We start from the raw sequence: 23,741 nt of genomic DNA, 5'->3' as shown, positions 1-23,741 counted from the left end.
ACATGCTGAAACGAGCCGATCCAGTCGACTGCAGCCAAAAGATGAAACGACACAAGAGGCCTTGCAGAACACTTATCAGGAGTTCCATCTTAACTAAACTGACGACTTGAAAAAACAAACAAAAAACACAAATTGTATATTTATTTTCTTTTCAGCAAACTTGTTTTTTTAGCGCGTCTACAGACACTTTCACTCTTAATCCTCCCATAAAAAATAAAGACTTGATTTGTTCAACAAATAAAAACCCAGAAGACATTAGTGTCACTCAGCGTCTCTTTTATTGTGCAAGCGTCACAAATGCACATTGAATCAGCCGGTAAAGAGAAAGAAGACCACCACTTACAGATTTATCAATGGATTCACTTTGGTTTTGTTTTTTTTTTTCCTAAGACAGGGAAGTTTCTGAATACGCGCCAGTCAATTTTACATTCTAAGCAATACTGACATCAATCCTCCCCGAGGGAAAATAATCCCAGCATCACATAAAAACGGTCAGCTGCCTTGTACCCGGGGGGGCCGTGGGAAACCGCAGAGTGATTTATTGTTATTCTAATGTTCGATCTTCAAGAAGAAAATGACAAGCAGGATGACTGAAGCTCTTTTTAAATATAAATGCTGTTTTGTGACTTCCCCAAGAGCAGATGAAACATGCAGATATTAAAGCGTTGCAGGTACACCAGTTAAATTAAAAAAAAAAAAAAAAAAAACATCGGAATGTGCATCTCCTCCCACCTGAGACCAACAAACTGACATCTTCATTACTCTGGTTCAATCTGATCAAAGAGTTCTTGAAATCACAAAGCGAAGCAAACTGCTCTGAGTTAAAGTCAATCCAAGGTTTCTTCACATCACTGTGCCGGTTGTAACGTGTCTTTTTTCTTTTAAGTCTCCAATTTATCAGTTCCATGAGGGAAAATCACAATTATAACACAAAAGAAGAAGAACAGCAAAAACAACAGGTAACATCTGTAAAAAGTCTAAAAAGGCTTTGTTAGAAAGTTGCATTTTGACATTTTCAAAGAATAGTTTAATACTGAATATTGGGTTTATGCTTATCTGCCATCATCAAGATCTCCATGAGAATGGATATAATCTTTACATCTGTCCAGTAAAAATAAAACTGCAGGCAGCCACAGGTTGCTGGGAAGAATAATAGAAAAATGTGTAAAGATTAAAAATTGTGCTTATTTTATGGATTTACTAGTCGTATAAAATCTTCAAAACTAAAGTTGCTGCCTCTGTTCCGACAGGATAAAATAAAATGCAGTGTTGATATTATTAAGCTGCGTCTGGAGGAGGCGGTGCACGCTGCTCTTTTATGGAATAATCCACTGTTTGTGCAACATTAACCGACTCCAGCCTGGAGCCAGGCGCTCAGCGTGCAGAAGCCAAGCAAGTAAGCACATCCCCAAAAAAAAGGCTAAACTATTCTTTAAGTTAGTTTCATTTGCTTTCTGTACAAAATACATCATAAATGCAGAACTTCTCTGTTAACCTCACACACTGAGAGTCTGCTTCCTCCTTTTTTTTCTTAATCCACCCTAAACATACAGTCATTCAGCATTAAAATCATCTTCAACAAATTATTTTATACTATTTTCATCAAACAGTAACAATATCTCAGCTCCATTCTCTTTTAAACTCCTCTTTACTGTGATTTCTGTCTGAATCGGTTCTTCGGGCCAGTGGAGATGTTTTACTCTGTATTCGGACACACGGGGCAGTAATGGCGTCCAGGACTCCAAATAATCAGTGCAGGTAACATTTTACCGCAGATAACACTGTCTGTCCGCTCTGCCTGGCATATCATGGCTGAATGAACAAACACACACACACACACATACACACACACACACACACACACACTCTTCACCTACAACAAACACACTCACCTACTTATTTACATTAACAGAGACAATTCCAGATTAAATAGACACACCGCAGGATTATTCAGGAAATTCAAAGTTCTTTTTGTTGTTTCTGCTGCAGTCTGTGCAACGCGAGTCATAACTGAAGGGCTCTTTCAGTGTTGTAATTAACGCAGACTGTCATTCCGGCCACCGGGCGTGGCGGCAGCAGTGTCTAAACACGCCAGGTTCCATCTGCAAGCACAGCAGGGAGAGGACAGAGGGGAGAGGGGCACAGGGGGGAAACTTTAATGATTTCCACACCTTCTGGCTCGGCAGAGCGTTTAAAATCCCATAAATAGCGAGCTTTCCGGAAGCGGCTCGTACCTCTGAGGGCGCCGTGCCGGTCCTCCCCGCTCAGTCTATGACCTGCACCGACTGGTGCGCCGCCGTCGTGGCGTCGTTGACAAACACCGACTTGTCAATCCCGAGCTGCGGATGAAAAGAAAATAAACAGGAAATCGGTTAAAGGGTGTTTCATATAAAACACACCCTTGGAGCAACGGCGCCGAGCGACGTGTCAGCAGCTCGCGGGAGCCTCTGGCAACTCGCCGCGGCGCGAAAGCAAACATGTTTTCATGCTTCTCGCAGCCTGACTCGTCTTTTATCATCGATGTTTGACACCTGCTCAGGGCTGGAAGCTCCAGTGTCACAACAAAACATCACTGTCAGATAATCACATTTTTGCTGTTTGAAAAGTAACATGTCGAGTTTCACAATGTGATGGAAAACTCCTAACAAAAGGAAAACTTTATGTAATTCAGGTATTTTCATCCATGTTTTAAAGATGCTGATTATATTCTATTTCTACCACTGATAGACACATTTAAATGAGCAAGTCGATCCATTTAATGTTTTTTTTTCCAGCAACTTTCACAGTTTTCATCTCTTCTTTATTTTGCATTACTCCACCCATAATAGACACACTGAGGATTCAAACCAGTCGGCCCAGATTCCTGAGCAGCAATTGTGTCTGTGCTCACTCCCGAGTCGGGCGTGGCAGAAGCGTCCCGAGGTCCAGGAGCCTTAATGAACCCCCACCCTGCTGAGCAGAGCCTCCCACTGCTGCACTGCTCGCCGGACATGTTAGCACGTCGTGCCCTTTACCTTTTTTATGATGCCTTGGATGTTCTTGTCTCCCCATAAGCTGTAGAGCAGCGTCGCAGCTCCTGTGCTCGCTTTGGGAGAAGATCTGTAAGGGAAAAAAATAAGTTTGAAACTCATTAAATTCAAGTTTCTCACTGCCGTGAAGGACGGGTGGATTAAAAACTCACTTGTTCTCGCTGAGGTCGACCAGGGAATAGATCAGGTCGCTGGTGATGACCTTCTTGCCGACCTCGGGGTCGGCCAGGATCAGCTTGCGCGCCGTGTTGCACGCCGTGGCCACAGTGGCGTCCGGCATCTTTCCGGGGCCGGAGGAGAGCAGGCTGGCGAGCTCGGGGACGATCTGCTTGGCTGGAATCAGACAGTGAGTCATGTCGACGTGGGATTTATTCATGTTCCCATAAACCCAGGAAAACACACTTCTCCAGCCACTTATCTCTCATCATGAGCTCAACAGGAAAAATTACACAAAATCCAAATCATTTCAGCAGAAAGATTTAATCTCACTGCTTAGGCAAAGTAAAGACATGACAGAAAAAAAGGATGAGTCACTACAAAAAACAGTATTTAGTTCTAAAGTATAAACCTTTTTAAATATTTGGTGGATGGTTGGTTGGATGATATTGAATTTAGAGTAAAACATGATATTTTTAATTCATTTACTTGCAATGCTGCTTCCTGAATATAAATCTGTTTGAGTGGTTTTCATATCTAATCCATGCATGATTTATATATTTGCCTGTTCCAACATATTTAAATTGATTTAATTGTTTCTCCAGATACTGTTTCATTTATGATACTGATGTCAATAAGGGTGACAGAAGCTCCATCAGGTTGTAAAACACTGGCTTCATCTCATGTTTAACAGGTTACGAGACATTTAGAAGTGCAATACAATGAATTAAAATTAACAGTAAACACATATCATATTATTCGTATTAAAATCTGAAATCCTGGCAACAACAGTTTCTCTTCAAGTGTCGGTTCGGCTCCTTATTTGATTTTTTCATTGTGAGTTTCCACAAACTACAGGCCGATGGTCGACCAACGGTAAAGTAGATTTCTGAAGCAAATATTGTGATGTACAGATCATGCATTACTGCGAATGTACTTTGATGCATCCCTGCAGCGTTGATGACTAAACATATAAACAGTGTTGAATAAACAGGTTTATATAATTCTCTGAACACATTTTGAACTATAAAAATATTGATTGCAGTAAAAGTAAGTTTTCAGAGTAGAAACAATGAGTCCGAACTGCTCTGAGCGTGAATGCTTCTTACACATGGCTTTCTGCAGGCCGTTGGTGCGCGACATGTTGCTCAGCAGGGAAATGGCCGTCTTCTGCAGGGTCGGGTTTGACGACTTCAGCAAGGAGGCCATCTGAAGTGGGGCTTTAAACTTCTGGACCAAGAACTGGCTCACGGCGCTGGATCCCTGAAACAGGACGACACGGGGAGCAGATCAGAGGCCTGTTCCACCGAGCTGAGGGGTTAAACCGCGACCGGGCTGGATGGTCGGTGAGTGAGTCACCCACCAGGCCCTTGCTGGCAGTGAGGTTCTGCAGGGCGCCACAGCAGGCCTCCAGCGTGGCGTCTTTCTGGGAGGAGCCCAGCAGGGACAGGTAGGTCTCCATCGCTTTAGGGTGGCACAGCCACTTCACCCCCGACGGGCTGTCGATCTTTGGCAGCGCTCGAGCAACGTCATAGGAAAACTGAGAAGAAATGACCATTAGACCTCAGGCTAAGACTAACAGAAGCGGGTGAAGCGGTCCGTGCCCACCTCCTTTTGAGCCTTGCTGCTTTTGGGGCTGAAACAGCCGACTGTGGAGTTCTTGGCGTTCCCGGCTGGGGCAGCGTTTTGTGGATTGATGTCGCTGAAGCTGAGAGGAGACTCGTCTTCCAGCTGGAAGGTCAGGTTGTGAAGGATGCAGGCGCAGTTCTCCACAGACTGAAGACAGGAGAGCGCAGGTTCACAGAGGGTTATATTATCTTTATTGCTCTAATTATGAACGCCGATCACAGCCCAATAAAACTGCAAAGTCCTCTGCCGAAGAGCAGAAAGACGAAAAGTGTGTCACGCTGTACTTGACTGAACTGCACTCATGCTATGCATCAGGTATTCCACAACTAAACGCAAACCTGTCTGTCAGTTCATTAAATGTAATGTAATTACACTTCATCCTCGTAACAACATAAAATTAGGCAGGTCCACACCCTGAACTTACATCAGTGAGCAGGTCGTCCTGAAAATTGAAGACCTGTCAATATGCTACACATATCGGAGTTCAGATGCACTTACAGATGAGTTTAGACACGTTCAACTGGAACAATGAGCTAGAATAAACTACAATGCATCAGTCCACGCCAATCCGAACAGAGCAGTGAATTTCCAGTGAAGAAGACTGCAGACATACCAACGCCGCTGCTCACCACAGACGAGAGAAAGTATGATGGACAGACAACAGACCTTTGTTTACGACGACAACAACTTTCAGTTCCTATCAACACGCTCCGAAAGGCCTGTTAGTCAAAACAACTTTAAAACGACAGGATGATGAATGAGAGTGTCAGCAAACTAAATGATTCACAGGTTAGGAAAACACATGAAAAGTGAATAAATCTGATTTATGTTTATGGTCAATTGAAGTTCAGAGTCGAAGAAAACAGAATGAACATCCTGAACAACAAGAGTCCGCAGAGTCTATGGAATCAAAGAGATTTTACATGAGGTTTTATTTCTTTAGATTTCTACTTTTAAAAAAAAGCGATTTCCTGACTGAGGGGGAATTTCTGATCTTTTTATTAATTAATTTATTGGTTTATTTGCAATTTCATGCTTGACTTGCACTTTGTGTCTTCCTGCTGTTTGTTTTTCTGTATGAGTGAATCTGAATCTATGTGCTATAAATGTGTGGACCGTAGATCGAACCTTCTGGGAAATAATAAAACCATTTCTAACTATCTGACTCTGAATTCACAATGAAAAATATTTAAAAAAATCCTTTTGTTGATTAGACAAACTCTCCCCTTTTAACCTTATAATGACGCAAGGTTCACATCTAATTCTACTGCTGCAGACTGACTTTTAACAGTTTCTGAAAAGATAGACAACATTATGGACAACAAAAGATTCCTAAAACATGGACAACTTTAGAAACTAACTTGCCACTCTGCATACATTGATCCTCATTGTATTGACTGAATGCATCAGTTCTCGTTTGTGTTCTCAGCATCATCAAGTCACGACTGATGTCGACTCATTTATTGTTTTATTCTTTTCAGTTCAGGAAAGCTGAATCTTCTAAGCCTGGATCTGTTTGCAATTAAGTATTTTGTAACTCCACTGTCACTGATGGGACTGTCTTCTCTCTTTAATTAGTAATATATAAATAAATCCGAACTGAATTCTCTCTTGAGGTTATTAGAGGAAGTATGATGGTGTTGAGTCAAACTGATAGACGCACAACAGATTTCTCTCTTCAGATCTTCTCCGGATGATTCAAGCTACCTTGTCGTCGGGGTTTTCCTCGGCCACACAGGACTGGACGTAACTCATGAGGGCGTCGACGAGTCCGGGACAGCTTCTCATCGCCTGCCTCTCGCTCCGATGGCCGCTGCTCAGGTTCCTGCACAAACACAATCAAACTCTGGAAATTCCTCCATCTGGGTGAAAACATGACAGAGGCCGGTCCGACCCCCACCTCAGACATCCCGTGGCGCAGTAGAAGACCTGCGGGTCGATGTGGTTGTTGGTGGCGCTCTCCGACCAGGAGGTGAAGGGAACCACCACGTTCTCGGTCAGGGCCGGCAGCGCCGTGGCGATGAGTTCCTCCTTCAGCTCGTCGGCGGAGGACAAATTCCACAGCAGGCCTGCAAAACGTCACAAAAAAAGAAATCAAATAAATCAGCGCTACAGAAGACCTCATATTTCCCGGCGCCGTCTCAACAGCACGTCCCACCGGTGATCTGCTTCTGGGTCTCGGTGGAGTCGGTCTCCTTCAGCAGCTGCAGGGCCTTGGCCACGCCGCCGCAGTGCTGCACCTCCAGCTTGTTGTGGTGGTCCTTGAAGACCAGGTTCCGGAGGGCCCCGGCGGCCGCCTGGCTCACGCCCGGGCTGGAGCTCCGCAGCAGAGTCACCAGCGCGGGAATCCCGCCCAGCTGAAAGACCTGCGACGCCGAGAGGCGCGGAAAGCGGAAAGCGTTTAGCGTTCAGGCGTGTCGGCAAACTGACAAGACTATACGTTTCAGACAAAGGCGGCAGTCGAAAGTGGTGATAAATGAATCCTCCTCCTTTCCCCCTCGAGGCGGGTTGTGTAAAGGTCTGGAGAACTCGCTCGCTCACACCATTAGAACCCGAGACAATTCCAACGCAAACATGACTGGTGACATAATCGATGCTGCCGGGCGCGTGGCGTGCAGACCTCGGGTTTGGTGCTGTCGTCACTGTAGGTGGAGTGTTGGATGAAGGTGGCGCCGCACTGCTGGTACTTCTCCTCCGGGTTGGACAGGTAGTCCACCGCCTCCTTCAGAGTCAGGTCCGACACGCCGGCTGAGACGTTCACGCTGAGGAGACACGTCCAAACACACCAGTCAGAGGGACAGGAAGGGGAGAGGACGTCTTAAGACTCGTCGATCAGCGAGGTGACTCACGCTGATTTCTGCTCTATCTTGGACGTCTTGATGGTGCCCATCTTCCCCTCGTTGGTGGACAGAGTGGACGGGGGCCTCATGATGCGTGTCTGGCTGGTCGCCTGCTGGATGTTGCCGTCCGTCATGGAATAGGTGCTGTGTCTATTGACCCTAGACTGACTCTGAAAGACGCTTTGGCTCTGGACCGTCTGCCCTTTGGCCCGCTAGGAAGAAATAACAACAAGAAACAACTTCAGAACGCCACTGTGAAAGAGCAAGATACATGAGGTTTGTAGTGTAAAACACGAGCGTGTTACCATCACCGGTCCAGGAACAGGGGCCGGAGTGAACGGGGGAGCCAGGGCAGGGTCGCTGCGGCTGGATTTCAGCCCGTTGAGGCCCAGGGACCTGGACGCAGTGTTGATTTGTTGGTCCCATGTGGCTGAAGTGCTGTAATTTCTCGCTCCCGCGGTTTTAAGGGACAAAGTGCGACTCTTCTGACTATTTCCCTGAAGGAGGAAAAAAATAAAAATCACACATGTCACTTCAGGAGGAGGACTTAGAGCACATTAGACACTCCTGTTGGTGATCTGACGTGTTAGAACTTCAGCTGGATCTCACACACACACACACACACACACACACACACACACAAACCAGGAGGCGAAAAACACCCTGGAAACACCACTAAATCTGAAAAGCTTTCAATGCCTGTTTGAGAAGTGGGTGACCCACTTTCCACAAGAGCAGCTTTCAAAGACATCCCCTGTAATTCAAGGTGGGGAAATCTGACCTGATACGAAGCCTGCATACCTTTCCTCATCCTTTGTTGGTTTATACTGAGGCAGCAGAATCCACAAAAAAACACACACATACAACCAAGGTAACATAATATTTGTCACAGAAGACTCCCCCGAGCTGCTTGCAATGCAGAACTGCTGCTGCCACAGAGGAGCTTTGTGTGTGTGTGTGTGTGTGTGTGTGTGTGTGTGTGTGTGTGTGTGTGTGTGTGTGTGTGTGTGTGTGTGTGTGTGTGTGGGTTCAAAGTGCTCAGAGTAGCTATTAAAGCAGGATTCACTATCTTTCTGTAAATACAAGCTCGTTCTCCACGAAGCCATAATATTTTCTGGATCATTTTGTTTTACTGCCTCGCTTGTGTGTGGGAAAAACCTTTCAGTCTCTCCTCTGCACACAGGGAAAAAAAAAAAGGACAGACTGATATGACCTGCAAATTCTTCCAGGATTAATTATCCTCGTCTCTTACTTTGAAATTCTTTGGAACAACAACACAACACAACACAACCGAAAAGGTCAAACGAAAACACTCCGGTCGATGACTTGCTTCATTTAATATCTGTTCTTACGAGCAACAGTGACGCGCACACACACACACACACACACACACACAAACACAGGATACATCAGCCCGCTCTGTATTTACCTGCTGTATTGTTTCACCTGGGCCGGTTGCCTGAGTTACCATCAGTGTGTCAACTGAGCAATTTAGCAGTGAAAGTTTGGAGACAGATTTGTCAACAGTGTGTGTGATAACAACAGGCTCTTTGTCAACCCGTTTTATTTGGGTATCTGGCAGCTTGAGGACATTATATTTTGAAAAACACAATTCTTGTGATGTGCGGTTTCCATGTGAAATGTGAGCGAGGCACTCTGAGGCGGTCGCCGTCGGTAAACTTCTGCACAGAAACCGGAGGTGTGAACTAATTCTGCTTGTGAAATTTCTGAGGAACTCGGCAACAGACACTTCATTAAACGACGATGCTGCACATCATCACACTCCCTCAACATGCCTCAACTGGCCGTCACCGGGTCACATCAGGACAACCCCGAACAAAACAATCACAGATAAACAGCCGCCGAGCCAAATGACGAGGACAGCGTTCCGCTTTTAATGTGACAGGAGAGACGTTCAGAAAAACTCTGGAATCTACAAGGCAATCGTGTCAAACATGAGCCAAAAATGCAACCAAAAAAACATGTAGAGATGTGCACAAACTTAACCGTATGACTCCTGAAAGCGTAATTATTAAGAGATGGAAATCATGTGACGGACAGTTTCACTTGCATCGATAAACTTTTTTTAAAACAATTTCTGAAATGAAGCGTGACTAAAGAGGCCTGCCCATTTGGCAACGACGTCCAGACAGAAACTCTCCTGAGAAGCTGTGACTGAATCCACCGAACGGCTCGCTGCACACACTCTAAACAATAATTGTCGGCTTGGGGGGGGATTTTGCCATGTGTGGGAGATATTTTACGTCTTAAACAATGTTAGTGTCTTGCATTTTTCTAGCCTGCAGGCGCACACACACACACACACACACACACACACTGGTATGTGAAGCTTCACTTCTTTGGACATTGACCTGATTCCTAATCATTTTCTGCTGGTTTTTATCATCAGTATGACAAGTCAGCGTTTGAACACACACACTTATTTTACAATTGCTCACCAACATGCTCCAGTGTTTTACACTTTCTTTAAGGAATAGTTTTACCTCTGTTCATTCAATAGGAGGCTTCGGGGAGCGGTACAGTGCTGTATGCACTATTCTACAGACAATCAACACCAATTTACTGCTGCTGATCTGAAAGAAAGTGTTTTAAAACCTACTCGTGTACACTGGTGTCTGTTTGCACGGAAGAGAGAAAGAAAAACTTGAAAGAAATGATTACCGATTTGCTGTAGGCGGAGGAGCCGCTGCGGCTGTAGTAACCGTTCGATTTGGCCGGAGTAAACTTGAACGTTCCAAACTCGGTGTACGTTGATAAATGCTGTGGAGCCAGTGCTGGGAAAGGAAGACAAGAGGGAAAACTTTAAAACTTTACAATAAAAACAAAACAAAACAAAACACAGAGCACACACACAAAGCAACAATAGTGTGATGAGGAATTTATAGGTTTGGATGTAAATCCGTCGCTTTGATGGATTCAGGTTTCTATTTTTAGAAGCACATGCAGCAGGTTGGAGAAGAAATGAACATGTTGGTGTTTGTTTGACTGGACTGGAAGCAGACATAACATCATGCCAGTCACACTTATCTAACTCTGCACTGCACTTTGAGCACATAAACCAAAATGTACTGTCACATGGCCTACTCATCGTCCATGATTCACCGAGCTCCGGCCGAATCCCGCCAGTTTTTGGGCTGGACTCAATGCGGCAGCTCCAGGTGTTGGAAAGAAAAAAGAAGTCGAACAAAATGATTGAACATCGATCTAAAAGAAACAAAGCAACCAGAAAGGTGAACTACGGTCTCTACAAACACATTTTTGTCTCTTAGAAACTGCTCTGTTTGTTCTCTGGATGAGCAGCTTTTCTCAATTTTATGTGCAGCAGAGTCCAGAAATCTGCCGCTTCGGAACAAAGGACCTGAAGTGTTGACGTGTCCGTCCAGATACAAAGTGCCAGCTCCTCAGGGTCGTCCTGAGAAACTGGAACAGGAGGTTCACTGCTGAGACAAGAATGGAGCCAGTTGTTCAACCTCCAAGAGCTCCACACTGATCTGGATTTATGAGCTCTGATATTAAACAGTGACCCCCCCCCCCCCAGCAGAACTACAAGATGAACTATAACACATCTTGGTTTTGTTTTGTAATAAGCAGAAGCATTTAACCCCAAAGCCCTCTCTAAGCACAACAAGCAAACTATTCATCTCCCGAAATATTAAAGACCAAGAGCTCAAACTCCTCTGCTCGCATGAAGGAAAGACTACTGATGCGGTTTGGCAGCAGACATGAAACGTGACAGAAACAGGCTTTTGTTTGCAAACTGGCTCTCCAACCCTCAGTGTGCAGGACGGTCCAATACCGTCATTTCAAAAATGCAAAAGAAAAAAATAAAATGTCACTGAAAATCAATTGCATGTGCCTTTAAAGTATTTTCAAAGCTGGTTTCAAACCTTTCACGTGTCATGTTTTCCTTCGGTATAATAACTTATAGATTCATGTCATATTGCTCCATTTCTGTGTCAGAAAAGTATGCAGACGCTTCACTACATCTCCAAACAACACGAAATGCCTCTTAGACGTGTCTTGTCTCTCAATCTGAGTGAGTATGTGTCAGTTCTTCTCTGAGGCCAAATACCAGATCTGCTCAGAAGCACTGGAAGGTAAGTTCGAAAGACTAAAGGCCGCATTCCTGGAAGATCCGCGCAGAAAATGTGAGGCTTTGACTGAAATCACGTTTTACTTGCTTTTACGGTGAGAAAAACATTCTATTGTTGAGTTGTCAGCGATCGGTCAGCACGCCTCCTGCAGGTCCGAATCAAACAAGCGCGCACCTGCCACTGGCGTATTTTACGCACACGTAGCCTTTTATTCTAACAACTAAACTTGGACAAACAGCGGTGCGAACGCTAACCGCGACTTTTATCCCGATAATAATAGCTTTGACGTGTGCGGCTTTTCTTTAGAAGTCAAGTGAAAGTGAGTTTTGGATGATGCGCCTCGCGTGACGCATCTTTCCAAAAAGTCGCAGAGAAAGTGAGCTCGTGCCGCCCGGACGGCTGGCAGCGGTCTAAACGCGCGGTGTTGAAGCTCGTTCCTTACTTGTAGGTGAGGGCGACAGCGGGCCGTTCCTGCCCTGTTTGGACTTGCTCCTCTTGATGGTGTGAACCTGATCCATCACGCGCTGATGTCCCGAGCGCAGCTTGTTGTCGCTTGGCAGCGCGAGCGACGTGTCCTCCGCGCACCCGGCGGTCATGGCCGATCGCAGCGGCTCCGGAGGCATCATCTTCCCGGCTCGGTGGCCTTCCTACCGGAACGGGGTCAGTTGAAGCGGAGTTCCACGGCGCGTAAAGCCCTCGAGCAGGAGCGCACCAACGACTGCGGCGGCCGTGCCAAGAACGCAGATAGGGCGAAACGTTCCCAGGAGCTCCGGCGGCGGGCTCCACCCTCGGGACCGCGCCCCGTTCGGGGCCGCAGAGCTCACACGAAGGTGTGGAGAGAAAGGAGGAGCCAGGAGGAGCCAGGAGGAGCGCGACTTCGCTGCTGCAAAAACAATCCTGAGCCGCGCGCAACTCGGAGAGGACGCTCCAAGCAAGAGTCTCATCCTGTTACTGGAGTCTTGAAGTTTCTTCTAGTGGAGTTCAGAGCACAAACATTCAGACACTGCAGCGGGAATGTTTTAGAAAGAAAGAAAGAAAAACTTCGTCAGTCAAAGAAAGAAGGAAAGAAAAAGTTTTTTATGCTCTTATGGAAATTACTTAATTTTTTGCTTTGTTGCTTCTAGATTTCAACAGTTCTTGACAAAGACATCTCACACTGGGAACAAAACTAGGATTTTTTTTTTTTTTAAACCAACATCTTGTTACTCACCTTGAATTAAAACTTATCAAATATTAAAATTTTAGACTATTTAGGAAAGAACAATTATTGTTTACAGATAACTCAAATCTCTCCATGTTTTGTTGATATGATAAAAAGCCAGTTGCACAGTTCTGACCATGAACAATTCTCAGGGCCAGTTCTAGACTGGGACAAGGAGGCAGGGTGGGTGGGGGTCCTGTTGTTGGATTGTAGTTTGTCAGGCCATTTGAACTCTTTTGTTTCTCAATTTCTAGAAGTTTGATTTTGAAGGGGGCAGAGCTTTTGCTGAACTCTTCTCATATTTTACGTAATGGAACACACTGGCTCCATGCAGTGCAAAAGATGAAACAAAAATACTCACGTGAGCCAGTAAAGAAGGAATTCATTTGAAAACTGCTGAAAAACCTTCACTTAATCTCTCTCTAGGAAAATTCTTCCAGTGTAACGTTTCCCACTAATTTCAACACTTCTGTTTTTTTTCCACATGTCCTATAACCTTCCAGTTTCTCTTGTTCTTTAATTCTTTGAAAATCAGTTGATTAGAATTGATTGCAGGAATATAATCTTCCTCCTCAGTGATCACCTCTTTGTTTAAGCATATTTAAACAGTTCTTACTAAAAACTCTGAATATATCAGGGAGGAATCGAAGACTACCTGAAGAAAAAGGCGTGTGTGGTGGAAGAAGAAATGAGTTCAAACTTTAGTAGAAAACAGCTCAGTTACACAGTGACTGATGTTATTCAGCTGCTCTGATTTTGACCAAGAAATCTTAAAATGCAGTTAACACGAGTGCTTAAAAAGAAAAGATCTGCAACATACAACAGGAATGATCTACTGTTTAATGAGACATTCTAACTACAGGCAGTGAAACTACTCTGATGATACCATGATGGCTTAATGAGTCTGTAAGTCATGTGACAAGCAGAGGGAATGAATAATTATTGACTATGTATTGAACTGAGCCCTAGAAGCATCAGCATAACAAGAGGAAGTCATATGTCACATGATATAACACGAAATCTGGGTCAGTAGCAATACTGAGGCAAAGTTAGGATGAATTGTTTGGAACTAGGCCGCACGGTGGCACAGTGGTGGCACAGTAGCACTCTTGCCTCACAGCAAGAAGGTCCTGGGTTCAAATACCGGCCGGGGCTCGGGCCCTTCCTGTGTGGAGTTTGCATGTTCTCCCCGTGTGTGCGTGGGTTCCCTCCGGGTACTCCGACTTCCTCCCACGGTCCAAAAACATGCATGGTAGGTTAATTGATCACCCTAAATTGCCCCTAGGTATGAATGCGTGAGTGAACGGTTGTTTGTCTGTATATGTCAGCCCTGCGACAGACTGGCGAACTGTCCAGGGTGTACCCTGCCTTCGCCCACAGCAGCTGGGATCAGCTCCAGCCACCCGCGACCCCAAAAGGGATAAAGCGGCAGAAAATGAATGTTTGGAACTAAATTTAAAAAAGAAAGACCAAAACACATTCAAATCCTAATGCAGATTGTGGGCTGGATTAGCACTTGACTGTTTAATTTGAATTCATGCATGAATTAACTTGCAAGAAAGATTTGAACAAGAAGAAGGAAAGAGACGGATGACTGAGAATAAAGATGCATTAACACTCTGTCTTTGCACAACCGGATTGCTTTGGCGAAGTTTCTGCAGGTGAAAATTTCCCACCACACCCAGAAGTGTCAGTACCGCCCGTGTGATGAATGGATCCTGCTTATATAACGCGCTGGACGCGTTTATGACCCTGAAGATAAACTCGGCACCTTGTGGCAGAACATATATTGTGAGCGCAGCGTTTATCTGAGAGGGAGGAACCAAAGTCAAACATTTATTTGTCTGCCTGATAAATCCGGCTGAGATAGTGAGATTACGCCTCCTGGACAAGGCAGCATTGTTCCAAAAATCCCCAGATCAGAAGGAGAAAAAGCAAGTGTGTGTGAAAGTCAGTCTGATCAGATTCTGAAGCGCCTGACGCTTGAATCTATCATCAGTATTTTACCGATGGGGGTGAGATAGAACTGTGAGTAATGAGTTAACTATTTGTTGGTGCCACACCCAGCCGAGGTGTGTGTGTGTGTGTGTGTGTATGTGTCACTATTCAAAGTTTGGCAGGGCAGTCAGTCAGTTATGAACCGTGGAAGAGAACAAGTTGACAAAGTTAGTGTGGAGAACAGTGAAAGTTTGATTCTATTTCAAGAACATTTCCTGTTTCTGTTCTGTATTTACCCCTGCTCCGAGTCCACAGATTTGGTAAATGACAACTAAATACAGCATTCTGTGTCGGAGCAGCCAACAACTCATTTTCATTAGTTTTTTTTCCCCTCAACCTTCTGTTTGTGAACCTTCTCAGTCAGAACTTCCTGCTTGTTCTTGAGCCATTTTCCCCTCAGTTTTGCCTACAGGGCACATATAGCACATGCTTGTAATTCCTACTTTGTAGCGCACACTGCAAAAACACTTAAAGTTCTTCAAATATCAGAATATTCATTGCTGCTATGCATTTACTCCCAGTGTTTAAACTTTTTTTTTTTTTTGGTTCTACATTTACTCAGTTTATATTTGATTCTAAAACTGTAAAAAGCTGCTTCAAAGCTCATTTCTATTTATATCGGCAGCAATGTTGCATAAAAACTTGCTGACTTCATACTAAAACAAGCGCACGTATATATATATTATATATATATATTTTTTTTTTTTTTTTAAAGAAACCCACAAATCTGACGCGTCACTCTTGCACTTCTGACCCATGTAATTAGAGAGAAGTGTCTTTACATTGCTGGCATTCTTTCCTTTTGTGCTCGTCGGACGTAGAGCTCGTGTATTGTGGGCGTTACTGGACTGTGAAGATAACACACATGTTGGTTGACAGAGGCGGTAAATAATTACAATGATTAACCAATTTCGAATACATCTGTTAATATTTGAATCGTAGGAGGCAGTGCCATCTAGCGACATATGAGAGAAATGCAGTAAATAAATGATTTTCACTCCCTTTATAGTAATATCAAGACACCATCCTGTGATTTTATTGGTACAGCATAAAGGCACAGATTTAATTTATGGAACAGAATTGACCGAAGGAGTGATGAGGCGCAGCCAAAGAAAACAAAAAACAAAAACAAAACACAGACAGGAGAGAGGATATCGGATAAAAACACTTTCGGCGGACAGTCAGTCCACATTTTAGGAAAACGGAGCCACGCGGCTCTTAGTGTCACGATACAAAGTCACAAGACGAATCATTACCTCCCACATGGTTAAAGACGATCCTGCCAGAAGAGGGTGTGATACAGTTAAATATGCTTTACTATAAAAATGCTGGTGTGCACCAGGAATTCGAAAAATACATAGAGAAGAAAAAAAAAAATAGTGTCAGCTGGATAATTTGTTAGTGTCATCAAGAAAGGATCTACCGCAGTGACCTTAACGGTCATCTGTACCGTACGTCAATACAAGATAAAACCAAACCAACCACTGCTCGTGATATTCAGAGTAACACTGGTCGCTGCACTGCTGTAATACAAAAAAAAAAGTTCAACTTTACAAAAAAAAAAAAGACAATTTACCTTGTTTTGGCTTTAAAAACAGTACCATTACAAGTGTAGTGTACACATCCTATACATCAGTGCTCTTCAGCTTAAGGCTTTATGAAAGGAAAAAAAAAAAAAAAAGCACATTCTTATCCCAACTCGCGTGGAGGTAGAAATACTGCAGCAAGCCCACACAGTCCGACAACAAACCGTCTCTTCTCTACCAACAGTAAAAAGTGATCGTTAAAAAAAAAAAAAAAAAAAAAACGCTGCTGAAACCAGAGTCTGACCTAAATGCGATGAGTGTTGTGCCTCGGAGACGTCTCTCCTCCGCCGGCGGCTCCCGTCAAACGTTCACCAGACATAAATACGACGTGGGAAACCCGATCTGCAGCGCATCGCCCGCTCTGATCAGGCTGATCGACAGGCTGCGATTTCCACACTGGAGCAGTAACAGCAGATCCACCGTGGAGGACGCGGGTCACGCTAACACTGAACATGAATTAAACTCGTCTCACATCAGTCACACCCGGGAAAGGAGAAGCATTTGGAAAAAAATTCCCCCGTCGTGTTAGTTTTTAGTGTTTAACAGCTACAGGGAGTCTGACGTTCACAGTACGGTGCTGTAGCTTCGCCCTTTGGCTGGGTTTTCTTGTTTTTTTTAAAAAAAAACTTTCATCCGATGCTTGGAAGTGAATTTCTACTCTGCTTCAAACAAAAGGAGAACGTGTTGAAGCCGTCGGGCGCCTTAACAGAACGACAGATAAAAAAAGCAAGCAACAGGTATGACTACAGTGTGACGGTTGGTCTGATACGAGTGTGTGTGTGAGTGTGTGTGGGTCTTGGTGTGTGGAGCTGGAAATAGTGTTTATGCTGTACGTATGAAAAAGTCTCTGAAGAGTCTCTGCGCGCTAGTCGTTGACTAGTCGATAGACGTGGTACTGCGCTCCGTGCTCGCTGGTGGACACCTCGAACACGAAGGCGATGCACAGCAGAGTCTCCTGGGTTTCTCTGTTGGACACCACCTGGTGGACACACAGGACGAGCAGTCAGGACGCGCGCTCTGACGCAATAAAGCGGGCGCTACGGATCTGAGCTCATGTCCGTAAATGCTGAAACGCGGCGGTGGACACCCACCTGCAGTATGGTGAAGTTCTCCAGCACGCTGTTCATCATGTATTTCTCCGGCAGGTGCTTCAGTTTGTGGATGAAGTTGATCATGTATTCACACATGGCGAACGATGGATGCGGAAGACGTACTTCCCTCCTTCCAAATGTGCATATTCTGTCTGGATGGGAACAACCAGATCAAAGAGACATAATTAAAAACACCTGCTCACACGACCTGATGCGACACAATCAAAAAACAAATCCGTTTAGAGCTCACCTCCACTTTCTCCACCACCTGCTTGCCGAAGGAGCAGACCTTGGTGGAAACACTGATGGTGATGTTCTCTGTTCCACTGTACTGGCTGCTGACTCCGTAGAACGCTCCAGAGCCCTCCTCGATGTCGCTGCTCAGGTCAGCCTGATTATGAGGAGGATAATGAGGATGAGTCTTTGCTGCCCCCTGGTGGACGAACGAGGCTATAGCCTCGAAAGAAGCTTCAGAAGAAGAACCTTCCCTCCAGGTTTGGCTTACTGACCCAGAACTTGACGAGGAAGAAGGCGTTGTGCGGCCCTTTCTCGTACAGCTCCTTCAGGCCTCCCTTCTTCTCAGAAAACTTGTCATAGATCTGCCTCACGTCTATGGACTCCAGCACGGGGTCGCTGTAGCCCGGATTCGACGGCCCGATGTGAACGAAGAGATGTTTAAACTGCAGACACAAAGGAGACATCTTAAAGTGACGACAGGCGTTTCGGACGGTCGATCTTTCGCCGGAGCGAAGAGCGTCTGTACCGTCTCTCTCTCTCTCTGGGTTTCCACAAAAGCAGAGTACTCCAGCAGCCGCAGCTTGGAGGAGGCGATGGTTCTGTCCTGCCAGACGGGGGCTGCGATGGCCGCTGGGCGAGGGGGCGGCAGCGTCTCGAAACCTTTCAGGACGACAGTTAACTCAGACAAAGGCTCACGCTGAGAAACGTCACGGTGGCGTTCTGGGTCAGACTCACTGATCGGTGTGGGGACAGGGGCTGGTAGTGTCGTGTACGGCGGCTGTGCAAAGGGTTTGATGCTGCAAACATATGAATAAAACAGAGAAAAGGAAAAATAATCAAGCACAAAGCGAGGAAGTGAACCAACGTGACCGAGACACGTTTTCTCGTTTACAAGCGCTGAAGCCAAACAATGTGCCAGGGACACTTACTCCTGAGAATGTCCAGGCTGTCCTGGCATGGGGCTGGGCCAAAACTAGACAAAGGCAAGGAGTGGAAACGGGGAAGGCAGTGTTACTCAGACTTTTAGCCAGACGGAAGAAAAGAACGGATGTGGACCTGAGTGTGTGTCGAGCTCACTCTGACGGGCGGAGGGAAGGGGGTCTGGGGTTTTATCACGCTGGCAGACACTATCTGAGCTGAGGAGAGGTTGGCCACTGTCTGCAGCGCCTTGTCTTTGGATGCTTGGTCCTGGAATTAAAAAGACAAAAAAAAAAAAAAAAAAAGTGATATTCAGCGACGCGGACCTGAATTTAAATGTACAGCTACATTTTGAGCGTCTTTCAAGAAGGTCCTTTCAGAGAGCAAGCCAGCCAACATTTACTGTACTGGAGCAGGATGCAGTAACTATGAGGGGGGTGGGGAGGGGGGGGGGGCAGGACAGAGAGCGAAGCAGACATGAAGGGAGGCCAAAGCGGGAGATGTGCCAAGCTAGCCGAGCTAACCATCACCAGTATTTAACTAAAGCCACTAACAACAAGAGAGCCATGAGCAGGATTTCTGGAGCCTGGCGGTAGGACTGTGTTGTGGACTAGCGGTAATGTGATGCCAATCACACAGCACAAAGCCTGAAGCAGAAGACTGAAGGTGGATAACCACAACTTACCAAGTTCATGGCCTATAGCAAAAAAGACATGGTATTAATTACCTTCAGTACAATGAAAACAAAAATCAGGTCACAGAATTAGTGGTACAAGAAGGAGAATGCCCTTCTAACTGTGAAGAATCCAAATAGACAAAAGAAAAATATGGTAGAAACTCCCAATAATCTACAGTTGATCCGCAGGAACAAAAGCCCCCCCGTCACTGGGGGGCACTGGGAGTATTTTATTCATGTAGTGCCGTACGGCTGTCATTCAGCTGTCTGCCACTAGTCGGAGCTACAGAGAACGCAGTGACAAATTAAAACATCCTCATCAAATTCCAGCGGGGAAAGCAATCTTTCATTACAGTGTACCGCAGCAGCATTTTGACGTTTTGTGCTACTCATAACATTAGTCCAGAAATCCCTGATAAGATCACGACTAAAGACACTGCAATAGAAGCAATCTGAGCGCAAACAGGTCAAGACTCAGATTCTTCCTAATTTAAAGCCATCTTAACATCGGAGAAGAAACCCGAAGATGTCCACGTTTTGTTGTGTTTTAATCCCGTCTGAAAGCACGTCGGAGAAACTTCCAGGGTGGAAGTTAATCTGCATCAGACAGTGAGAAAAGAACTGAACTTCTGAAAAATTCATTCAATTTAAAGTTTTTGTTTCCCCTCCCTTTGAAATATGTGAAAAACAATCGGTCGCTACGGCTACAAAGTGATATTCAATCTGGAAAACCTGACAGTTTTATTGATTTGAAATAAAATTATAGCATCACAAAGCACAGAAAACAGAAGGGAACTGAATATTGTCTGAGGTCACAATGCATCATTTCTGGACGAGGCTTCCTCATCTCAAACACTCCGGAGCCCAGAGCTAACATTTACTTATACTGTGTGAAAACGAGCTGATATTTCAGATGAATCTTAAAGAATTCTTTTCAAATGGGTCGTCGAGAGCAGCGAGAGGGTGGAAAGTTATTTCATAAAGAGACGACTTCACAGGTTGAGTTAAAAGCACAAGAAGAGTGCTTGAATGGAGGAGGACACAAAAGTGAGGAAAACATTCAAGATGAAGGATATGGAAGTCTGACATGTATTAAAGAAGAAAGTAAAAGATTTTTTTTTTCTTTTGGGGGGGGGGCAGTAAAAACGTGTGTGTGTGTGTGTAGTCATCATGTACATTCCAAAAGCCACACATGGTTTAAACCAAGCCAGCTACTGAATGTCATGCAATTATCTGTCCAAGGCCACAAACCTCTTGAGCTGAAAAGACAAAACTGCCATGCATTACGATACAAACCCTTTTACCCACAAATGGCGGCGCACACCCACTCAAAACGGCAGACTTTCAGACTGAGGGAAGCCATTAAATCGCAAACATGGGCATACATGTGTGTGAGAACCTGAAATGCCCCCAAGCAAACAAAGGAGAAAAGTCTCAAATCAAATGAATTCCAGCAGCCATTAACGGAAGACATCTGCAGCGATTTCCATCGATTCATGCAGCTAACGGTCGGACGGGCAAACTGCTCCACCGAGGATTTCCTGGAGGAGACTGAAAGGTTTGGACAGGATGTTATCACCACCTCAATTCATTCACTCCTCATGCATCATCTTCCACATTCACCATGATTTCGGTTTAATGTTTCGAGCAGTTGCAGTTCTCACGGTGGAGGAAAACCCTTCAGTAACGGCGCACACCCAGGAGAAGCGTCGATTAGCCGGACGTCCCGGCAGGATGGTGGGTTAAAGGTGGTTTTAGGACGCATGCAGAGCGAAGCGGCTAGTGTCGCAGAGTCAGTGAGCAAGTGTACCTTGAGCTTAGACTGAATCTCACGAGATTTTCTCTTGGCCAAGACTTGCAGGTGACTAGAGACCTGAAGAAAGATGGGGTGAAGGAAACAGGATGGGAGGGAAAAGGAAAGGAAAAGCAGAGGGGAGGGGGGGTGTGACTATAGAGCAGAGGGAGAGTCGGTCCGGCAGGCACCCACCTTAATGCTTGCCTGGTATTCTCGTACCCTCTTACGTGCCAAAACCTGAATGTGACTAGATACCTACGGGGTCAGATTCACCCCGGGTTAAAACACACACACACACATTCACAATGTGATTGGACAGTTTTCAAACAGCTACGTTGCATCAACAAGTTCAAGACCTCCAAACTCACTCTGGAGTTCTGTCTTCTTACAGCGAGATACACACACGTACCTGTTTGCGTGTGCGCGTCTTCCCCGTTCGGAGCTTGATGTAACGAGCTATCAGCTCATTCCGACCTAGCATCAAGAAACAAAAACACACTTTTAGGTCATATACACACAGAAAGAACGCTGCAAACTCAGAGGGAAATTAAATAATTGATGGCATGCATGTATGGGACCGTCAATCTCATGGCATCAGAGTTTGAGTAAATAAACACGTTTAACCTCCTGTGGGGAATAAACAAGAGGCAGGACTTGTTTTCTTTCACTGTTGCGCTTGTTAACCAGGACGATTCCCTCACTAAAACAAAAGTGAAGCTCAAAGCAGGGATGGGAGGATGACTAACACAATATGCTAAAGCTAATCAGCTCCTGATGTCCGGGTTACTGTAAGACAACAAACCAGGCACGCTCTGTTTGTGTATTGCAACATTTAATCTGTCAAATGCAATCAAACGAAAGAGCGGACAAAGAATCCTGCATGTTTTTAAGCATTGGGGTCACAGTGATGGAGAATCTGAAAAGGACGGAGCGTGACTTAACTAAAGTGAACTTTACGGAAAAGCTCAGACATGCAGATACTTCTCTGCACCCATAATGGGACTGAGTGAATCCAGGTTTAACCCCTTTCCTCCGACACTGCCGCCGCTGGAGGGATTCGGCTCTTCTTAATTCTCACAACACCTTGAAATCTTAAAAAAACTAACAACTTTGAGTAAGGAGAGAAAATTCTATTCATATGCTTCTCAAATTCTTTCAGTGTTTCCGAATCATTTCATTTTCTACCTTCCTGTAAAAAAAATGACAGAAGGTGGTGGTTTTATAAAAATTTTCAAGGCGTACCACCAGAGAAAATCTTTTTTTAACACCACCATGATGCCATGTAGAAAGTACAGACTTGATTTCAGAGTGTGGCCCGATGCATAACTGCAGCTCAGCTTCACGAGGGTTTGCAACTTTTCGAGCGCAGCTGTAATTAAAAGAACTGTCAGGCTTTCCACTTCTGCGGCCGGTAAGGAATTCCCATTAGGGGGAGTCTGTGTTAATTTTGGGTCAGGTTTGGCCTTGCCTGCTGACAAAGCTCCAAAACAGATGGACAAACGGTGGGAAAGAGAGGAGAGGTCATCATATTGTTAACAGACTTTAACAGACTGCCTGCTCAGCCCTTTCTTTCTCTCCCTCCACACACCTGATGAGCCGATCGTCTCTCAACAAAACTGGCAAGCGGCTCTTTTTGGTAAACTGAAAGAGGGCTGGATACGAAGGAAAAGGTGACCAGACCGAGTCCACGGCTGTAATCAATCGGTTATGCACCAACCTCATCATCACCGTTCTGGGAAGTGGTGTGATGCTGCGCAGGCTTCAGATGAGTCACATCTGCTCTGTTCGGTTAGTAGAACACAGAATTTCCCCAAATCACCAGAAGAAGCTGAGTCAGACTCACAGCAGTCTGATCCAATTCCCAAAGCGGGACACGCGCTTTCCTGCAGCCGACCACAACTCCACTTAAGGGCAACAGTCATGTCCCGCTCGCTAAAAGCTACTTAATCAACACACAATGGTCCATATGAGTCGGCAAAACAATGCATGGCAAAAATGAAATGCTCTGCATTGCATTGTAGTGTAATGTGGTCCACTGTGTGCCACCACAGAAACACACCACGCCAGAATAAATACAAAGCAGCTTCCTAGAAACACCAACAACAGGGAGTCAAATATTTCCCAAGTAAGAACTCTGACAAGCTTGACCTAGAGCTCTTTAACAAAGTGACACCGAAATGCGATCATTGTAACAAGTCACCTCTTTGGATCCGCGTCTCCGTGCGAGTGGTTGAGCAACAAATCTGTCTGCGGATCATCCCACTTTGGAAATACACACTCGACACGATAATCCAGACTGACATCATGGCAAATGAGGCTGGAGATCGATTACAACTTAGTTTGGAAGAGGAAGGTTTGCAACAGCAAAACTCCTATAATAGCCTTTATAAAGTTTGCCCGCTCTAATAACCGATTGGCATGCTCTGCACGGTTCTGACCGCTTCGATTGGTATTTATTGAAACTTCGCGT

At 45.1% G+C, this 23,741-nt stretch overlaps 3 protein-coding genes across 3 annotated transcripts in view; 1 reads left to right on the top strand and 2 right to left on the bottom strand.

Moving 5' to 3' along the window:
- Positions 1–23,741, top strand: part of LOC115408633 (rho-related GTP-binding protein RhoA-D) — a 644,285-nt gene that overhangs the window by 279,936 nt on the left and 340,608 nt on the right. The gene's annotated exons all lie outside the window — the stretch shown is intronic.
- Positions 260–12,555, bottom strand: pkp1a (plakophilin 1a). The gene is made up of 15 exons (XM_030119448.1): positions 12,212–12,555; positions 10,337–10,449; positions 7,960–8,151; positions 7,664–7,866; positions 7,435–7,576; positions 6,973–7,180; positions 6,715–6,883; positions 6,522–6,639; positions 4,794–4,961; positions 4,549–4,725; positions 4,295–4,448; positions 3,182–3,362; positions 3,015–3,099; positions 2,235–2,339; positions 260–2,102 (listed from the first exon to the last, which is right to left on the bottom strand). Exons 1-14 carry the CDS (start codon positions 12,393–12,395, stop codon positions 2,265–2,267), a joined length of 2,169 nt encoding a protein of 722 aa, XP_029975308.1. The 5' UTR covers positions 12,396–12,555; the 3' UTR covers positions 260–2,102; positions 2,235–2,264.
- On the bottom strand, positions 15,978–21,752 carry LOC115408616 (transcriptional enhancer factor TEF-5). Its single transcript, XM_075410472.1, is given in 13 exon segments — positions 15,978–17,533; positions 17,646–17,740; positions 17,743–17,797; positions 17,896–18,036; positions 18,155–18,325; positions 18,409–18,542; positions 18,618–18,679; positions 18,812–18,855; positions 18,960–19,070; positions 19,486–19,497; positions 21,287–21,349; positions 21,464–21,526; positions 21,681–21,752. Coding segments are annotated over 13 exon segments (1,137 nt in total). The 3' UTR covers positions 15,978–17,419.

Source organism: Salarias fasciatus, chromosome 20 (genome assembly GCF_902148845.1).
Source record: "Salarias fasciatus chromosome 20, fSalaFa1.1, whole genome shotgun sequence".
NCBI lineage: Eukaryota > Metazoa > Chordata > Actinopteri > Blenniiformes > Blenniidae > Salarias > Salarias fasciatus.
Note: the sequence above shows the minus strand (reverse complement) of the source record. Positions and strands in the feature narration are given on the sequence as shown.

Bases quoted from the DNA above. Each gene is read 5' to 3' on its own strand.
- pkp1a (XM_030119448.1), bottom strand. From the start codon at position 12,395: ATGATGCCTCCGGAGCCGCTGCGATCGGCCATGACCGCCGGGTGCGCG. The intron at 6,884-6,972 runs GTGGGACGTGCT...GACGTTTTGCAG, and splicing joins GACCCAGAAGCAGATCACCG to GCCTGCTGTGGAATTTGTCC. The intron at 2,340-3,014 runs GTAAAGGGCACG...TTTCATCCGCAG, and splicing joins TCCAAGGCATCATAAAAAAG to CTCGGGATTGACAAGTCGGT.